General features: G+C 38.3%; 1 protein-coding gene and 1 non-coding gene across 2 annotated transcripts in view; one reads left to right on the top strand and one right to left on the bottom strand.

The window, feature by feature from the left end:
* The first annotated feature begins 12712 nt into the window (after positions 1-12712).
* Positions 12713-12787, top strand: Trnas-cga. The gene has a single exon. It is a non-coding gene; the product is annotated as a tRNA-Ser (tRNA).
* Positions 12788-16763: 3976 nt separating this feature from the next.
* LOC124623058 overlaps positions 16764-20573 on the bottom strand; it is a 240575-nt gene continuing 236765 nt past the window's right edge. Inside the window, exon 11 of the mRNA XM_047148851.1 lies at positions 16764-17463. Coding sequence (XP_047004807.1) covers positions 17401-17463 — 63 coding nt within the window. The 3' untranslated portion in view covers positions 16764-17400. The remainder of the gene's footprint in view (positions 17464-20573) is intronic.

Here is a 20573-nt window from a genome sequence, read left to right as displayed (position 1 = left end):
GCATTTTGTTTATAAAGTTGGTGTTCAAGTTATTCATGGCGTTTCTTTACATATTCTGCTTCTTCCCTCTTTGCCAGCAGCAGTTGAAGTTGAAACGTTTCGATTCACATATGCACTTGGCAGTTTTGGCCATTCTGCAATATGTACACTTCACTTTTGTAAACTGTTTCTCACTCTGCACAGTAACAGTGTTTATGTCTGTTCAAAATTTTTTTTTATGTTGTGAGTGTTTCCAACCTGTGAAACAATTTTGTGTGTGTGTGTGTGTGTGTGTGTGTGTGTGTGTGTGTGTGTGTTTGTCACATCCCCTCTCACATTTCTACCTAACATAGAAGACAATTTCACTAATTGGGGGGATTGATAGCAAACTTTTTTATTTTAATTTTTTTAAAATTTTAAGTAGTTGCTGATCTCAGTACAAATTCAGTATTGGGCTTGTCCTGGTTCATTAGATATGCCAGAGGAGTCCTGTGGGTCTGGGTCCATCTTCACTGCATTCTCCCCTCATCGGCAATAAAATCCACTTACATACTTGATCCAATCTTGTCAAATAGTGTGAGAGTTTTTAGAGCACACTCGCTTTACTGCTATTTGCATCAGTATTGGACATTGGTTTTGGTTCTGGCTTCTGTTTTGTGTGCTATTCTCTCTGGAATTTTATTCTCTACATATTCTTGTCTGATTCACGTCACCTTTCTCACCTTTAGCCACTTTTTCTTAAATTTTGACACCTTTTAAAATTTTTGTCACCTTTTCCAATATTTTTTTGCTCTTTTCAGAAGAAAATAAGTTACTCACTTTTGTTTCCAATTTTCTGTATTCATATTTGTTCATTTAACTTTTTGTAATGCTTCAGTGATGGAAGCAGATAAAATCTAACCTGTGGGGCATCTGAAATTTGAGACGGGTTGTTCCTTTTTATTTTTCTATTTCTGACACAAATTTGGTACTCTGTTCAATTCTGAAAATGAAATGATGGGGAAAATGCAAATTCTATAATGACCTGTTTGAGAAGACGATACAGTAATTTGAAAGCTGAAGTCTCTGCCTGAAGGAGAAAAACTTAGTGAAAGTGAACTATTTTGCAATGTGTGTTCTTCCGCCATTAATTTTGAGAAAAGGTTTTCAGGCAGTTTTTAACCACTCACTTTCAACAAAACATAAGTTCTTTCTTTTGCTTGTGCCTCAGTTCCACAGTTTGCACAGGTTCAGCGGTGTCACAATCGGATTTGGCATGGTTAATTTAAAGGGTTGACTGGATGCCATCCTGCTGCCACCCCATATCTCCCGGAATGGAATCAGTGTATCCCAGCTGTCTACATCTAGTGGAAGCCATGAAAGAGTGCAAATATGTTGCAAATGTCTGCGAGTTGAGTATTCACCTTGTGGGGTGTGGAAAACCTCCTATAAACCACATCCACGCTGGCTGGCACACTGGTCCACGTCGTTAAGCCACCAGGCAGATTCGATTTGGGGCCAGCACGTCTACCCGAGTCCAGGAAGCAGCGCATTAGCACTCTTAGCTAACCTGGCATGTCTTTCAACAAAACATGGATCATATCAGTTACATTTAGAACTTTCAGATCAACCATAAACTTCAGTTTTGGTATGTGTGCAAACAGTACAGACGTTAAGTACCAAGGATAGTTCACCACCACCGAACTGATGTGGACAATGAAATTAGTGATTTCTGATTACTGCACGTAATTACCAAATGATATCTGTAAAATTTTTAAGGTGATATTCTCTGATAATGTCCCTGAACATCTCATAAGAAAATGAGATACCTGATAACTGATGGACTGGCATCACATTTCCAGGAACGTATATTAGAGGAATCATGTTCATCATATTACACATTGATTTTTGATGAAACTACCAGTGTTAAAGATAAAAAAGAACTACAAACAACCATTACATTTTGGTCAGAGTGCAAGTGTTGCATAACATCACAACACCTATGAACTTTATCAACAAAGCAGATGGTGAAACATTACATCAAAAAATTACGTGAAGCAGTTTCTGTTGCCAACTTGTCCCTAAATAGGCTAAATGCCTTATACTGGGATCAGGGTCAGATGGACCTAACGTTAATAAAAAAGTGTTTAGGCTTTTAGATAGTGATGTCCAGAAGACCTGAAGAATATGGACATTAGAAATTGCAACATTCATACAATGCATAATGCCTATGTAAAGGACCTGGACTATTCCTGTGAAGAAGAATGCAAATTTCTGGTAGATATTTACCATTATTTTGATGGTTGGCCAGTCTATTGGGAAGAATTTGAAGGAATTCAATCTAACATTCCAAATCACAAGTTTTGAGTCATACAACAACAAGGTGGCTTACTATCAAACATTTTTGACATGTGTATTTCTGAAGTTCTTCATAATGAACTCTTTACATTTCATGATTTGCTTCCTCTTGAACAACTTGTTAGTGACCTAGAACCGAAGAGGTTACTACACTGGAAAAGCATGAGAAGTTGTGGCTTCTAAAGAATGCTCAAAACCACTACATCACAGCTTGCAAATGTGATGGCAAAGATGTGCTTGTTAAATACACATCTGAAAATTTTTAAATTTATGACATCTACAAAAGTATAAAGAGCAGAAACTGCAGTGATCTGTCAAAGGTTGTAAGAATGTTGCCTTTAATATGTGACAAGATTACTTATTAGATGAGTGGAAAGTTCTACAGTTTGAAAAAGATGACCCAACTTTAGATAACAAAGGTATTGACAATTACAGGCAGTAGTAAATCTTGAAAAAATACTTGTCGTCCATAGAGTTATAAAGTATTCAAGTGTTTCAAAACTTTTTATGGCTTCTCTTACATTGTCCCACAGAAATGCACGCACAAGGAAAAGATACTCCATTTTGAAGCACACATTGGTATAAGACAGCAGCAATGACCACAATATTTTTAAAGAATGTTTTGGCTGTAAGGATGCTTAGGGACCCAAATTTCTTCTATATGTCCAATGATTAACAGCTGATTAGGCATGGACAGCAATCACATTCAAATTGTACTGCTTACAAGGAAGAATGTGAAAGGAAAAGAAACACAAATTAGAAGAAAAACAAAAAGAAAAACAAGACATCTTCAGGAGTACATTAAAAAGATGAATAACATGAAAAAAATCAGTTGAGTATGAAACAGCTGTTCTGAAAGAAAAGAAAAAAGGACACAAACTATTTCTCTCTCAAGTTTCAGCTAAATTGAATAAATACTAAAAATGATTGAAAGGTAGAAAAATTGGCCCAGGGTATGCTTGATGGTGCACAAATCATGAAAGTAGAAGAAAGAATGGAAGAAGAGGAAATGGAAATCATTCAGAAAAATCATGGGGAAAGAAAATTGAGTTTGATTATTTTATTTTTTGCTAAGATTCCTAGGAAACAGAAACCTAAAAATATTTTGTAGATGTTTTTCAGTATTCCTCTGTGGAATGACATTAGATGTAAAAATGTGATGTAAATTTTGTGTGTGAATTATGATTACCAATATTGTATTACCAATACTGAATTGCCAATGTACTTGCATATATCAATAAATTTGTATGAAGGAAGAAAAGGCCATATGCCATCCAGGATCATAATACAGAGGTTTATTATGGTCTTATTTGGCCTTTTTTTAGTGAGGGACTAACAAAATTGAAAACAATTCATTTTTTCCATACCTGTTTATTGAAACAATTTCTTACCTTTTATTTACCTTTTTCAAATATTTTGTCACTTTTTCACTTTTTTCAAGTGTCTCAATGGCTTGCAATCTTGCTGGTCGCTTTAAAATGTTATAATAATTTGCTCTAATATGTAGTTACTTTTTAATACAATTGGGAATTTTTCAAACTTTTTCAGATTTGTTGTTGTTGTAGTGGTCTTCAGTCCTGAGACTGGTTTGATGCAGCTCTCCATGCTACTGTATCCGTGTAAGCTTCTTCATTTCCCAGTGCCTACTGCAACCTACATCCTTCTGAATCTGTTTAGTGTATTGATCTCTTGGTCTCCCACCACACTGCCCTCCAATACTAAATTGGTAATCCCTTGATGCGTCAGAACATATCCTACCAACCGATCCCTTCTTCTAGTCAAGTTGTGCCACAAACTTCTCTTCTCCCCAATCCTATTCAATACCTCCTCATTAGTTATATGATCTGCCCACCTAATCTTCAGCATTCTTCTGTAGCACCACATTTCGAAAGCTTCTATTCTCTTCTTGTCCAAACTAGTTATTGTCCATGTTTCACTTCCATACGTGGCTACGCTCCATACAAATACTTTCAGAACCGACTTCCTGACACTTAAATCCATACTCAATGTTAACAAATTTCTCTTCTTCAGAAGCGCTTTCCTTGGCATTGCCATTCTACATTTGATATCCTCTCTACTTCGAACATCATCACTTATTTTGCTCCCAAAATAGCAAAACTCCTTTACTACTGTAGGTGTCTCATTTCCTAATCTAATTCCCCCACGCTTCACCCGACTTAATTCGACCACATATCATTATCCTCGTTTTGCTTTTGTTGATGTTCATCTTATATCCTCCTTTCAAGACACTGTCCATTCCTTTCGACTGCTCTTCCAAGTGCTTTGCAGTCTCTGACACAATTACAATGTCATCAGCTAACCTCAAAAGTTTTTATTTCTTCTCCATGGATTTTAATACTTACTGGGTTACAACCCTGTCTCACTCCCTTCCCAACCACTGCTTCCCTTTCATGCCCCTCGACTCTTATAACTGCCATCTGGTTTCTGTACAAATTGTAAGTAGCCTTTCGCTCCCTGTATTTTACCCCAGCCACCTTCAGAATTTGAAAGAGAGTATTCCAGTCAGCATTGTCAAAAGCTTTCTCTAAGTCTACAAATGCTAGAAACGTGGGTTTGCCTTTCCTTAATGTATTTTCTAAGATAAGTAGTAGGGTCAGTATTGCCTCACATGTTCCAATATTTCTATGGAATCCAAACTGATCTTCCCTGAGGTCGGCTTCTACCAGTTTTTCCATTTGTCTGTAAAGAATTCGCGTTACTATTTTGTATCGGTGAATAATAAAACTGAATGTTCGGTAATTTTCACATCTGTCAGCACTTGCTTTCTTTGGGATTGTAATTATTATATTCTTCTTGAAGTCTGAGGGTATTTCTCCTGTCTCACACATCTTGCTCACCAGATGGTAGAGTTTTGTCAGGACTGGCTCTCCCAAGGCCGTCAGTAGTTCTAATGGAATGTTGTCTTCTCCCGGGGCCTTGTTTCGATTCAGGTCTTTCAGTGCTCTGTCAAACTCTTCACGCAGTATCTTATCTCCCATTTCATCTTCATCTACATCCTCTTCCATTTCCATAATATCAGCCTCAAGTACATCGCCCTTGTATAGACCCTCTATTTACTCCTTCCAACTTTCTGCTTTCCCTTCTTTGCTTAGAACTGGGTTTCCATCTGAGCTCTTGATATTCATACAAGTGGTTCTCTTTTCTCCAAAGGTCTCTTTAATTTTCCTGTAGGCAGTATCTATCTTACCCCTAGTGAGGTAAGCCTCTACATCCTTACATTTGTCCTCTAGCCATCCCTGCTTAGCCATTTTGCACTTCCTGTCGATCTCATTTTTGAGACGTTTGTATTCCTTTTTGCTTGCTTCATTTACTGCATTTCTGTATTTTCTCCTTTCATCAATTAAATTCAGTATCTCTTCTGTTATCCAAGGATTTTTACTGCCCTCGTCTTTTTACCTACCTGATTGTCTGCTGCCTTCACTACTTCATCCCTCAAAGCTACCCATTCTTCTTCTACTGTATTCTTTCCCCCATTCCTGTCAATTGTTCCCTTATGCTCTCCCTGAAACTCTCTACATCCTCTGGTTTAGTCAGTTTATCCAGGTCCCATCTCCTTAAATTCCCACCTTTTTGCAGTTTCTTCAGTTTTAATCTACAGTTCATAACCAATAGATTGTGGTCAGAGTCTACATCTGCCCCTGGAAATGTCTTACAGCTTGAAACCTGGTTCCTAAATCTCTGTCTTACCATTATATAATCTATCTGAAACCTTCTAGTATCTCCAGGCTTCTTCCATGTATACAACCTTCTTTCATGATTCTTGAACCAAGTGTTAGCTGTGATTAATTTGTGCTCTGTGCAAAATTCTACCAGACGGCTTTCTCTTTCATTTCTTACCCCCGATCCATATTCACCTACTATGTTTCCTTCTCTCCCTTTTCCTACTCTCGAATTCCAGTCACCCATGACTATTAAATTTTCATCTCCCTTCACTACCTGAATAATTTCTTTTATCTCATCATACATTTCATCAATTTCTTCATCTGCAGACCTAGTTGGCATATAAACTTGCACTACTGTAGTAGGCGTGGGCTTCGTGTCTATCTTGGCTACAATAATGCGTTCACTATGCTGTTTGTATTAGCTTACCCGCACTCCTATTTTTTATTCATTATTAAACCTACTCCTGCATTACCCCTATTTGACTTTGTATTTATAACCCTGTATTCACCTGACCAAAAGTCTTGTTCCTCCTGCCACCGAACTTCACTAATTCCCACTATATCTAACTTTAACCTATCTATTTCCCTTTTCAAATTTTCTAATCTACCTGCCCGATTAAGGGATCTGACATTCCACGCTCCGATACGTAGAACGCCAGTTTTCTTTCTCCTGATAACAACGTCCTCCTGAGTAGTCCCCGCCCGGAGATCTGAATGGGGGACTATTTTACCTCCAGAATATTTTACCCAAGAGGACGCCATCATCATTTAATCATACAGTAAAGCTGCATGCCCTCGGGAAAAATTATGGTTGTAGTTTCCCCTTGCTTTCAGCCGTTCACAGTACCAGCACAGCAAGGCCGTTTTGGTTAGTGTTACAAGGCCAGATCAGTCAATCATCCAGACTGTTGCCCCTGAAACTACTGAAAAGTTTGCTGCCCCTCTTCAGGAACCACACGTTTTTCAGAATTATGACCTTGTATTTCTTTCAGTTTTTGAGATACACACTTGTAGCACAGAATGAGTTGTAAGACATCACTCCTGTGCAAAACAACAATTGGTTCAGTTGTAGTGGATGACTAGTCTTGGATCCATGATCCGATTTATGAGCAGATGTCGAATACACTGAGTAGGAAATCAAGGGTTCACTTTGCGTATGTTCATTTTGTTACAGCCAACAATGGATACTGGAATAGAAATTTTCATCTTTCCTCTTTAAACAAGACCAAGGTGGCAGTGGTACTATGTATATTTTAATTCAATTTTGAAGCTTGAAATTGATTTGATAGAAAGTGTCAAATTTTTTTCAGCATTGCTTTCCAAAACTTGGCAGTAACTTTAAAGACGTTATCACAAATTTGTGTTTTACCCTTCTGGCAATTAATCAATTTCTTTGTGTTTTCTGATTTTACTTCCAATTCATGAGAATTCATTTTTGAAGAGAAGAGAAATAAATGTTTGCAACACTTAGATGTTCATCATGACTGTCCACACACAGCCAGAATCAAGTACAAATAATTGATTCAGTAGTTTGATGCGGGATGGGTCCACAGCCTTCATGTTATTATTAAATAGCTGTTTCTTCTCATGGATGTAAAAAAAAAACAGGGTGTATACGACCCTGGACAACCGAGAGATCCGGGAAAAGCCCGGGAATTTTTTCATCCGGGGAAAACCCGGGATATTTTTAGAATTCCGAGAATTTTTCATTGTTTTAGTTTTCAGTTAAATTTTTGTAATTTTGATTGGTAAGAATCGATACTCTAACAAAGGATATTACTGTATCCCGGTACTGCAGAATAATACTTCAACAATAAAACATAAACGAGAGAAAAAAATGAAAATAACTTAAATTGCAACGGAAATGCGCCATATACAACAACGACACACAGTGCTCATGCATGCGTCTGCCAATTGAAAATGTGTCAAAGGCTTTAGGAAGACTATGCAGTGCTTCATAACAACAAATTGCCTCCGATAAGCGTGAAGTCGCAACTGTTTACATTCGATTTGTTTTAGCTGTTACTCGAGGGCTCATGTGCATGAGCAGTTGAGTCACGTTTGAGTAGTAGATTCTCCCGCTTCTGGCTGCAGGAATATGGCTGTTGGCTGTGCAAGCAGTCGCAGTAAGTAGTTAGATGCTACTGGAAAAAGGGGGCGCCAAATTCATATTCTTGAGGAAAAAAACTTGCTTCACAAAGCGCCTAGCATCCAGCGCACGTTTGTCAATCGATTATTCATGTGATTTTGAAACGCTTACCTTTGGTTTTTGAACACATTTTAAGTTGATTTCTGAATGAATCATAAGTTGACTTTTGAATGCATGCATAGTGTACGTGATGTCTCTGTCAGGAGAATCCTCGTCGCATCTAGAAATGAACTTTCCGCAGACAAAAGGGGACGGGGCTATACGAGCTGAGGGAGTAAAGCCGAACGGATGAATGCCAATCGCTGTCTGATTATGTGGTTGATTGGGTTTGCGAATGATCAGCATTGTTATAATTACTAGCGAAATCCATAGATTCGGACTACCAGAATGGAAATAAACGACTGACAGGAATAACAGGTGAGAAAGATTACGTATTATCTTCTCAGTGTATCCAAGGAAATGAAATTTTGCCAACAAAATTTTTGGCTAGATTGCTACACAGTCCCCGGCTAGCAGCCGCGTAAATTCTATTCTGGAAGTAACGCGGAAAACGTGTTGTTCGAACAGGTAACTACGCGTAACCGGAAAATAATCGCGGGATAACTAAACCTGTGATTCTGGCAGGGTTAGTGAATTTAATCGGCGAACAAATTTTGACAGTGGCAGCAATAGCTACAGAATTGATGATGACAAGATTGTTTGCTAGAACGAGGAAGGAGAAGAAACGGGGACATCACACAAATTATGGAAGAATAAGACGATTCCAAATTTATATAAAAATTTCGTAATACTACTTTCCGATCTCATGCTGGAGAAGCTGGTGCTTATGAATGAAATGTGAGACTATTTCCTAACAAAGATTATTGCGTGTAGTAGGCCTAGTAGGCATTTGATATTGGTTCTTGGATTATATTCTGTCATGTTATAAAAATGGCAATTTGTGCCAAAACTGTCTCGTTTATTTGGTGTGTTACATAATTGCTGCCATATTAGAAAGGCTTATTTTGTTTTATCTAGCAGACAGTGACAAATTAGACGTAATCAGATCGAGAAACCACACCAGTCTTGGGTATTATTTGTATTAACAGCCTTTTCAGTATTAGATAACGACATTTCGATTTTTCAAATAGCAAAACGTTTGACGAACTTTGATGAGGTAATAGATTCTTTCGCAGAAGGAAAGCACGCCATGTAAAGCTGTAGCAAGAGTAGAGAGAAAAAATGTGTAATTTCTTGCTCATCTCTTGTCAATATTGATTTTATATATCCTATATTTAATTTTATGTCACACGAAACAGCAAATTCTTAGCTAGTAGGCAATAAAGAGTTCAGATTTTCTGCAGAGTTCTTGTTCTCTCGATTACAAATAATCCCATCCGCAATTATTTTTTTTTTTTCTTTTTTTTTTTTTTGTTAAAGAGGGGCAGGCTGTCAAACCGGCCGACTGGGAGCAGGAGAGGCACCACAGGACATTTCAATTTCCACCTCCAGAATATAGTTTGGACGTGCGGTAGAAAAATGCTTTATGAAGAGGCGTGGCCTGCACTTTGGCATACTTAAGACCAAATAAGATGTCTTACATTTCCTCAAATACATATGTTTTATGTTTCAGACTTTTCAAAAGGTGTGCCCTACTAGATGAACGTATTTTGAAAATTCGATTTTTAAAAATATTGACCCGGTTCGCAAATGTCGTAGATCCGGGGTGATGCGCAGAACGGGTTGTCTCCACGTGATCCGTGTTTACATTTAGTGATTTTGTTGTTTCCTCTTCGTTTATCCTCACGTCAAATGAAAACAAAACGGATATCTGTAGCCGGGAGCTATCAAGTGAATTAAAACACATTCACATAATTACGGAAGGCTGAAATATGTCTTTAGTCAGATTTTATTTAGTTTCCACCTTTCTGACAGTCAACCATTAATCGCCTTGCGGAGCAATGAAGCTATTTTTGTCTGTTTGCTAAAGAAATTTGACTTTTGTTACCTTTTTCCGCAGATGCAGTCAATGTATTTGAAACGAAATGTTTAATTCCACAGTACTGGCTAGTTTCAACTGTTCGCTGCATTTCAAGTGCACGTTTTCGTTTTCTAGCACGTATGGCATAATGCCATAATAAAGAACGAAACATGATATAATACAGTACTGGTGCTTAAAGAAAAATTGCATCCCGAAAACCACACTGAAAAGCTTAATATCAGGTCAAGGTCTACTTCATTGGGAATATGGACATACGAATGTGCCCTTTAAGTATGCACTTTAAATGTGCACATTTTAGTATGGTTCACGAAATTCCGATGCTCTTGCAGTATACTCTGATGTCTTGTTTCTTTTATGACATAATGTATGATCTTTCAATGTTTTACACGTACGTACATGCGGGCTTCCTACGTCATGGTAGCTACTCAAGCGCGGTGTCACCTGTTATCTGCGCTCTCGGGCAACTGCTGTAACGAACCCGTTTCTAACAGGTCGCGGGAAAATATTGCGAATATTGGTTTGAAAAGCGTTACTTTCAAAGTAAATATCCTTTCACGTAAGTTGAACTATGTGCAATAATGTACCAGGAATTTATTAAATCACAGAGCGTTTGACTCTCATTTAAAAATCAACTCTTCGGTGCCGAGCCATTTAGAAGAATTTCGAACCCTGAAGATCAGATATGTATGTCATTATTAAAAATTTTACTGGCACATTTGTGTGTTATATCTTAAAGTGTAACACACGCAAAAATGATCAACAGTATATGCGAAAGCTTAGCTCCTCTTGCAGCTTGAGACCAATATTATATATGAAAGCTTTGCTTTTCTTGTAGCAACACTATGTATATTAATTTAAAATATTAACTTTCCCTGTTTGTGTGTTCGTGCTACTTAACAGTGATGTGTTGGCTGGCATTACGTGTCCCATGCTCTGAATATACGCGTCATCGGCTGGCGAGATCACGCGACATGAGCTACGAACGGCTTACAAAAAAGCCCATCGAAATCTCGATTTCAATGATTCGGAAAGTAACATGCGGTGTTTGGTAGAATTCCAATGTATACTTTCGTAATATGAAAATACACAGCGTACAAGTTGCTGCACATCAAAGATGTTTCCAAAACGTGTCTTTTTCCCTGAGTTTCGTTTTCTAAAGTGCCGGGAAATTGTACGCTCGTGTATAAAACCAAGGATTGATAAGGGAAAATATACTGTCACCCGGGAGAAAGTATATTTTTAACCGGGAAATCCGGGAAAAATACAGAATTTTTTTCCCCTTGTCCACGTATGCACCCTAAAAAAAGCATAAAAAAATTTGTCAGCCATTTGTGGAAATAAGCATGTTTAACCAGTAAACTCCCAGACCAATTGTTTCAAGAACTGAATTCCCATTTATCACTTTATAAATGAGTAATGTATTCAACTCTTCCCTTTTCCTTATTGTATGGGGCTGCGAGTGAGAAAAGGTTTAAAATAATGTTCAAAATTTGTTGGAAGTTACTAAGTGCTCTCATCATCAAACACTGGATGAGTATAGTGTGGGTAAAATAAACTTTGTTTTGCAGGTACATGCAGTGGTACATGTAGATAGTCTGGAAAATGTATTGCAAACAGAGTCATTAATAAAGAAGTAATAAATTTAAACATAATGTCTGATGCTGAAGTTTAACTGTATGAACAACAAAAATGTAAAAAAGAGATAACCTTTTTTTCTTTCATGTTTTTTTTTTTTTTTTTTTTTTTTTTTTTTTTTTTTTTTTATTTATTTATTTTTGGGTGGGGGGGGGTGGCAATGAGAAGTTTTGAAAAGGTTTGAAATTATGTGTAAAGTTTGATGGAAGTCACAAATATGGGATGAATGTAATCTGGGTAATTTGCACAGAGGGAGCTATGATGCCTCAAGATATGTTTCCTAACTTTAATATTTGAATTATTGTATTCAACCTTTAATGTAGGATTATACCTTCTAATGAGTAGTATATGACACCATTTTAAATATTTAGATTGGGTCAATATTTATGTGAAATACTGAAAATCAAAAACTTTGTTGCCCCTGAAGCTGTTAGATAAGCAACCTGAATCTTGGACAGGGTATTTTAACCGTTTAGTATAGACAGACTGTTATGTATTTCAATTTGATTCATTCTGCTGGTGTCATTATCTTATTTGTTTAATTTACACTGCACCATAATAAAAATTCCGAATATGACACTGTTATTACTTGGGCCTGGATTTTAATGACAAGTCATATTTTTTTTCCTGAACTTTACCATAAATTTGACAGCAATTTATGCTTTACTTCTGCCAGTATGCCCGCGAAAGGCAAAGGTCCCAAGTTCGAGTCTCGGTCCGGTACACAGTTTTAATCTGCCAGGAAGTTTCATATCAGCGCACACTCCGCTGCAGAGTGATAATCTCATTCTGGAAATATCCCCCAGGCTGTGGCTAAGCCATGTCTCCGCTATATCCTTTCTTTCAGGAGTGCTAGTTCTGCAAGGTTCGCAGGAGAGGAAGTAAAGTTTGGAAGGTAGGAGACGAGGTACTGGCAGAAGTAAAGCTGTGAGGACGGGGCGTGAGTCGTGCTTGGATAGCTCAGTTGGTAGAGCACTTGCCCGCGAAAGGCAAAGGTCCCGAGTTCGAGTCTCGGTCCAGCACACAGTTTTAATGTGCCAGGAAGTTTCAGGGTGTCGCAGGTTTGGAATCACTTGGGTGTTGACTGAGGAAATGTTTAGCAGCAGACAGACCATGTATGTGGGGCATAGAGGGAGATGGCATCAGTGGTTCATGGTGCAAGTGGGATGGGCATGGATTTCAAATGATCTAGGAAATTGTCGGTGTTTTTAATATGGGAGGGAAGTCTTTGTTCTGTGGGTTGCAGGTGTTGATCAACCAAAGCAGGTATACATTTGGTGGTTGCTTTGAAGCCAGCAACTATAGGACAGCCAGGGTGATTGGGTTTGTGGATCTTACAAAGAAGGTAAAGGCAGGAGTATGTGATTTGGGTGGGGTAAGAAGTTCTACGGATTGAGGTGTAAGTCCTTGTGAGGGGCCTGAGGTTTTTAGGAGTGAGTGGAGGTCAGTTTGAATCACAGGGATGGGATCTTGATAGCAGATGCTGCATGTGGAGGTATCAGACAGCTGGCGTAGACCTTCACTAACATACTCCTGTTCGTTGAGTACCACAGTGGTAGATCCTTTGTCTGCTGAGAGAAAAATGATGATGTCATCAGCTTTTAGGGAATGTAGAGCCTGGAGTTCTGCTGAGGAGTGGTTAGCGTCATGTTGTAAGGACGTGAGGAAAGATTGTGAAGCAATCCTGGATGTGAGGAATTCTTGGAAGGCTTGTAAGGGATGATTCTGAGGTAGTGATGGTGGATCAAGTCGGGATCGTGGTTGGAACTGTTGAAGGCAGGGTTCAATGTCAGGTTTACCGTTGGAAAGGTTTTGGGATTGCGTTGAAAAGTGATATTTCCAATGGATATTATGTGTGAAGGAAAGAGGTCCTTTACCAAAGCAGCATGGTTAAATGCAGGTTTAGGGCTGAAGGGGAGACCCTTGGATAATACAGATAATTCGGGAAAAGGGGGGGGGGGGGTTCTATGGATGAGAGGTTGAGAACTTCGTGTGGAGACAGCTGCTGGATGTTAAGGAGGTTGGCCAAGCTCAGTTTGTAGGAGAGGAGTGGTGGTTGATGGTGTGACAATTTGGGGAACTGCAGAGGGACAGGAAGGGAAACACCACTGTTGTGGTAGTTTAGGAGAAGGTGGGATAGCTTTTTGAGGTGAAGTCTGGCATTTTGTTGCGCTCTGACATTGGCTTGGTAGATGATACCATCCAAGGAACCATGAGAAGCAGATAACTTGAGGATTTTGTAGAAGAAGAGAAATTTGGTGGAGAACAAACTGGCAGATGAAGCACATAGGTAACAGATTTTTTGAGTAAGTGCAAGAGATTGCTGTATTTGGAATGATAGAAGAGGCTGGTGTAGAGTAGAATTACATCCAGAATCAGGGACTTTCAATGTTAGGCTTTTGGGAGTAACTCCAAGGGACAAGCAGGTTTCAAGAAATAGAATGTGGGACCTTAATTTTGATGGTGCAAAAGCATGTTTTCGAAAAGAATGGATGTAAATGTGATGGGATTCATCATGCCAAGAGAGGACGTTTTGGAGTGTTAGAAATGGTGGGGTGGCAAAAACGAGTGGCAGAGGGCGAAAAAAGATAGAAACACGGAAGAAAAGCAGAGAAAAAATTCTGAAAAATAAGAAGAATTCGCACGAAAATCATGAGAACAGACAATTGTTAACAAGAGGCAACGAGTGGGCGATAACTTCTCATCACAACAGCAGTCTATAATATCCAAGAAACTCATTGGAAAAGAAGAAAAAACAAATGATATAGACAGTCATGGAGAGAGATAAAGTTTAAAAACTGGCCGGACAGAAAGAGAAAGTCACAGGACATAATGTAAACTACTTCGCTTGGCATGAAAGTAATATACGAGATGGCAGTAAAAGTCGATCAGATCGGTTTGGCAAAAAATAAATGCACAAAAACATGAAAGAATTGTGTGTAAACAGGATAAGTGAAAGAAAATAGCTGTCAATTTTGAAAATAAATCAGTGATGGATGATTGGGAGAAGACCCTGCAGCATAATGAACTGTAGGCCAATTCATAAATAACAGTGGAATTCTTATATGCAAAATTTGCAAGTAACAATGGTCCTGGCTGCACGCACAAAAACTGGTACTGGAAAAGATGGAGGGGCGAAGTGTTGATTAACCTATATGGTACAGATAAATAAATGATCAGACAACTAGCACAAAAGATAGAAAACAGAAGATAGTCTGAACAAGACAGATGACAACAAAGACTGACAAGAGGGTTACATAAGAAGAAATGATGGCCAAATGGGCCAATATAACAACGAAAATAATCAATTACTGACAATATAATCTAAATGGATAAATAAAAAATCTAGTCACCAAGCAACAGGAGGGAAACACACATTCAAAAGGGTTTACCTTTCGCGAGCTTTCAGAGCCAATGGCTCTTTCTTCTGGCAGAAGATCTGAAGGGGAAGTAAGAGGCATGTAAAAAAGCACTGGAGTCATTTAGGGAAAGGGGTATAGTTCAGAAAAGCCACCCAGAACTCCTGGTCAGGGGATACTTACCGGATGGGATGAAAAGGAAAGACTGATTGTTTGGGAGTGCACCAGACAAGATTTGAAAACCTGAAAGCTTGAAAGTGGAAGACAGGGCAATATGTAAGACAGAGATTACTACTAAAACATCATGCATGAGTAAAGTAAGTACTAGTACTACACAGAGTAAGTACTAATTCTATAGTAAATACTGTACTCACAATTTGTTCAGAAGGGACCTTTGTATTACATAAAGCACTCCGTCTTCAGGCCATAAGTGGCCCATTAGGACCATCCGACCACCGTGTCATCTACAGCTGAGAATGCGGATAGGAGGGGCATGTGGTCAGCACACTGCTCTCCTGGTCGTTATGATGGTTTTGTGTGACCAGAGCCACTACTGTTCGGTCAAGTAGCTCCACAGTTGACATTACGAGGCTGAGTGCACCCTGAAAAGTGGCAGCAGTGCATGGTGGCCCGGATGGGCACCAATCCAAGTGCCTGCCACACCCGACAGCACTTAACTTTGGTGATCTGATGGGAACCGGTGTATCCACTGCTGCAAGGCCGTTGCCTTTTGTATTACATGGTACAAAAAAAAGTAACAAGAATGTTTTTAATAAACTTATGTCAAGTCATATTTTATTTTTTAGTGTCATATTTATAGACGTTTTAGGTCATATGTGCTTGCATGTTTCACTGTTTTGTAGGGTGATTAAAAGCTGTGCTCTAGTTATTATTCAACCAATAGTATTATATTTCTTTTATTACTTTGTGAGCCACTCAGACTGGAAATTCTACTAGTAAATTTTAATACCTTTGACAGCCGCAGCCTGTCTCTGATTTAGTGACCAACATAAATTGAGTTAAAAGCTACTATATACAAAAATTCAACAGACAGTCAAGTGTCCATAAAATACACCTCGAACCATTCCTCAAAACTGTTACCATAACTACTTTCTATAGTTTCTGGGAACTAAGCACAGTTGAGTAACAACACTATATCATTTCTAGACACAATTACAAGTGAAAATTTTCTGTGTCATCCCATACTGGTATTACAAATCATGTGCTGTAGCACTCAGCTTCTCAGATGCTGTCAGCTTTGTTAAGGACAATGACAGAACTGTACCTTATTAAAAATCAATTACTATCATTTGATCAAATAGATTTTTGTACAATGTATCAAAGAAGGGGGAAAAATTCAGGCTAAACACATCAGAAATTTTTTAACTTCAAAGTGAAGGTACAGCAATTTCCACAACTACACAAGATACTTCCCAACATAAGGGCATATTCTTTCACAGCATGATACAGTGGTGAACAGTTCTGATATATTTGTTTCCCATGAAACAGTTCATCAGGATGGTTACCAATAACAGCTGCATGGTGTAAATAGTTGAATTGGACATTGGCATCGATCTCTCTTCCACAAACTCTGTGCAGATTTATGTTTGTCAGCCATTGTGTATTTATTGTTTCCCATCTGTATATGTTAACATACTTACACAAATATAAAACAAATAGTGATAAATTAATGTATTAGTTGCACTGCTTTATAGAAAATACAGGTACAATTTTGGATACATGTTTACATTTTTTCTACAAGCTCTGTAGGAATGCTAATATATGAAACAGTGGTGGAATAGCCTTGGAATAGTGCCTTTAAACTAAGTATAACCAATCACTTCAATAAGCTTTCCATTGCACTGATACTCTTGCTTTCTTTATAAAATTAGATACATGAATTTGTTTCAAGAACTTTCTATTAGCTCTTTGTCTGCTAATTACCTTTGAAAACACCATTAATAAAGTATGGAACAAATCTAAATAGGGAAATATTTTAAGAACAGTTTTCTGGCCAACATAATGCACTGAGGTTTCATTTCTTAGGTATGCCCACTAGTCCTTCTCTTGAAATTATTTTATATCTGTTAATGAGATGAGTTCAAACAATAAGGGGCTGAAACCAGTTCAGCACTACAAATTAATTCATTAAACTGAATGAAACTACTAATCACAGATGATTTATTAAAGTCAGTTGGTTATCTCCTTATCTGGTTGCTTGAGCAATGTTATTCACTTTGACTCAAAGATTACTTATGCTTTTTGTTGGGTCATTGCTTATGTAGCTGCTGTAGATCCTGTTGCAGACTGTGTTGTAGGGGTTTCTGTAGTTCCTTCATCCTGCGTAAAAAAAGGAAAAAAAACCATACAAATAACTTTTTAAAACATCATTTAATGTCATTTACTGCTGCAAAACATACTAATCCAACATTTTAACCATGCACATACTTACAGATCTCTCTAAATAGAGTAAATTCTTTCTGATGGTGACTCAAAATTATTATTAATTCCTACTGAAAAGCATCAATATATTTTGTGTCACAATATGATGGCAAAAACCGCATCAATCAAGATGCTGATTGAGTTCTGACTGCATTTGCATCTCTTTATAATCAGAGTTCACTCAGGATTATTGAATCCCTTGATACACTTAATATGTTTCTGCCATTATCATCACCAGAATATGTTAAACAAAGTAGTTAGTGAACCATGTATCAGAAATCTCAGGCCCCAAAGCGAGTTCACCAAGAGTTTTACCTCTAGTTTATGTATACACTTCCCATTCTGATTTCTGTTGTTTTGAAGAGTTAAAAAATAACATTAGCAGGTCCATGTCATAAACAGAATACAACTCTGAACAAAGGTACATGAGTTCAGCCATTGCTGCACAAGCAAATTCTGCATGATACTGGCTAAGAAACTGGCTCCCAGTGCATGCTCACACTGTTTCGTGTAGCTTTTCCTGAGCTGCGCTGCACTGGACTGCCCTATCTTGTGCTCTCTGTATCCCATTGTGCACTGTCTGGCCTTAAACCTATTTCAAGTGAATGACTTTATTGTCACAGTAAACTGCTCATGTCATGGAGTGCTGCAGTGCTCTGGTATATTATGCCTTTACGGAGATTCACTTGATTGTTTTTGTTTAGATGTTTGCACCAAAATTGTTGGTGTCCTGATTGTTGTCTACCATGCAAGTAAAGTTATGAGAGTGTGTCCTCCTTATAAAAAGTTGGAATACAGTAAAATCATTGAGGAATTAGCAATGATAGCGGTGTTTATTTACAACAAAATCCAAATTCGTAACGAATATCTTGACAAAGGCATATGGTAAATTGTGCACCTCACTGAAAACTGAAGAAATAGGAAAAGTGTCCTCTAAATGTTTCATTTCACAGTCGTTAATTTACTCAAGAAAATAAACACATGTGAACACATCATACTGTTAGAGGACTTTGCCTTTTTATTTTAAGCCACATTTCCATGAAAATTTGCACATGCACCCCCCTCCCCAACATCACCTGCAGAGGCCGGCAAGTATTTACACATGGGCACTAAATAAAGTTCTGCAGAAGTTTGTTGTAGAATTTACAGACATGTAATGAAGAAAAGATATTTTCCTCTTCATAGAAATCATTTTTGGGCATTAAACATGGTAATGACATAATATAAGTGGGAAACAAACTGATGTTTGAAAATCACTTTTGAAAGAGCAAAAATAATTTAGAATTCAGCTTGATCTGTATTTGTTCCCATTTGATACTCAGATACAGGTATACAAGACGTCCTGCCAGCATCTTTTAAGTTACAAGCAACCTGTTGAGACACTCTTACTATTACTGTAGTAAACTTGCTGCCCCCACCCCCCACCACCACCGCTCCCCACGAACCATGGACCTTGCCGTTGGTGGAGAGGCTTGCATGCCTCAATGATACAGATAGGCATACAGTAGGTGCAACCACAACGGAGGGGTATCTGTTGAGAGGCCAGACAAATGTGTGGTTCCTGAAGAGGGTCAGCAGCCTTTTCAGTAGTTGCAGGGGCAACAGTCTGGATGATTGACTGATCTGGCCCTGTAACACTAACCAAAACGGCCTTGCTGTTTTGGTACTGCGAACAGCTGAAAGCAAGGGTAAACTACAGCCGTAATTTTTCCCGAGGGCATGCAGCTTTACTGTATGATTAAATGATGATGGTGTCCTCTTGGGTAAAATATTCTGGAGGTAAAATAGTCCCCCATTCAGATCTCCGGGCGAGGACTACTCAAGAGGACATCGTTATCAGGAGAAAGAAAACTGGCATTCTACGGATCGGAGCGTGGAATGTCAGATCCCTTAATCGGGCAAGTAGGTTAGAAAATTTAAAAAGGGAAATGGATAGGTTAAAGTTAGATATAGTGGGAATTAGTGAAGTTCGGTGGCAGGAGGAACAAGACTTTTGGTCAGGTGAATACAGGGTTATAAATACAAAATCAAATAGGGGTAATGCAGGAGTAGGTTTAATAATGAATAAAAAAATAGGAGTGTGGGTAAGCTAATACAAACAGCATAGTGAACGCATTATTGTAGCCAAGATAGACACGAAGCCCATGCCTACTACAGTAGTGCAAGTTTATTTGCCGACTAACTCTGGAGATGATGAAGAAGTTGATGAAATGAATGATGAGATAAAAGAAATTATTCAGGTAGTGAAGGGAGATGAAAATTTAATAGTCATGGATCACTGGAATTCGACTGTAGGAAAAGGAAGAGAAGGAAATGTAGTAGGTGAATATGGATTGGGGGTAAGAAATGAAAGAGGAAGCTGCCTGGTAGAATTGTGCACAGAGCATAACTTAATCACAGCTAACACTTGGTTCAAGAATCATGAAAGAAGGTTGTATACATGGAAGAAGCCTGGAGATACTAGAAGGTTTCAGATAGATTATATAATGGTAAGACAGAGATTTAGGAACCAGGTTTTAAATTGTGAAACATTTCCAGGGGCAGATGTGGACTCTGACCACAATCTATTGGTTATGAACTGTAGATTAAAACTGAAGAAACTGCAAAAAGGTGGGAATTTAAGGAAATGGGACCTGGATAAACTGACTAAACCAGAGGATGTAGAGAGTTTCAGGGAGAGCATAAGGGAACAATTGACAGGAATGGGGGAAAGAATACAGTAGAAGAAGAATGGGTAGCTTTGAGGGATGAAGTAGTGAAGGCAGCAGACAATCAGGTAGGTAAAAAGACGAGGGCAGTAAAAATCCTTGGATAACAGAAGAGATACTGAATTTAATTGATGAAAGGAGAAAATACAAAAATGCAGCAAGTGAAGTAGGCAAAAAGGAATACAAACGTCTCAAAAATGAGATCGACAGGAAGTGCAAAATGGCTAAACAGGGATGGCTAGAGGACAAATGTAAGGATGTAGAGGCTTATCTCATGAGGGTTAAGATAGATACTGCCTA

This window comes from Schistocerca americana, chromosome 7, assembly GCF_021461395.2.
Source record: "Schistocerca americana isolate TAMUIC-IGC-003095 chromosome 7, iqSchAmer2.1, whole genome shotgun sequence".
Classification (NCBI taxonomy): domain Eukaryota; kingdom Metazoa; phylum Arthropoda; class Insecta; order Orthoptera; family Acrididae; genus Schistocerca; species Schistocerca americana.
This window is presented reverse-complemented; position numbering and strand designations above follow the sequence as displayed.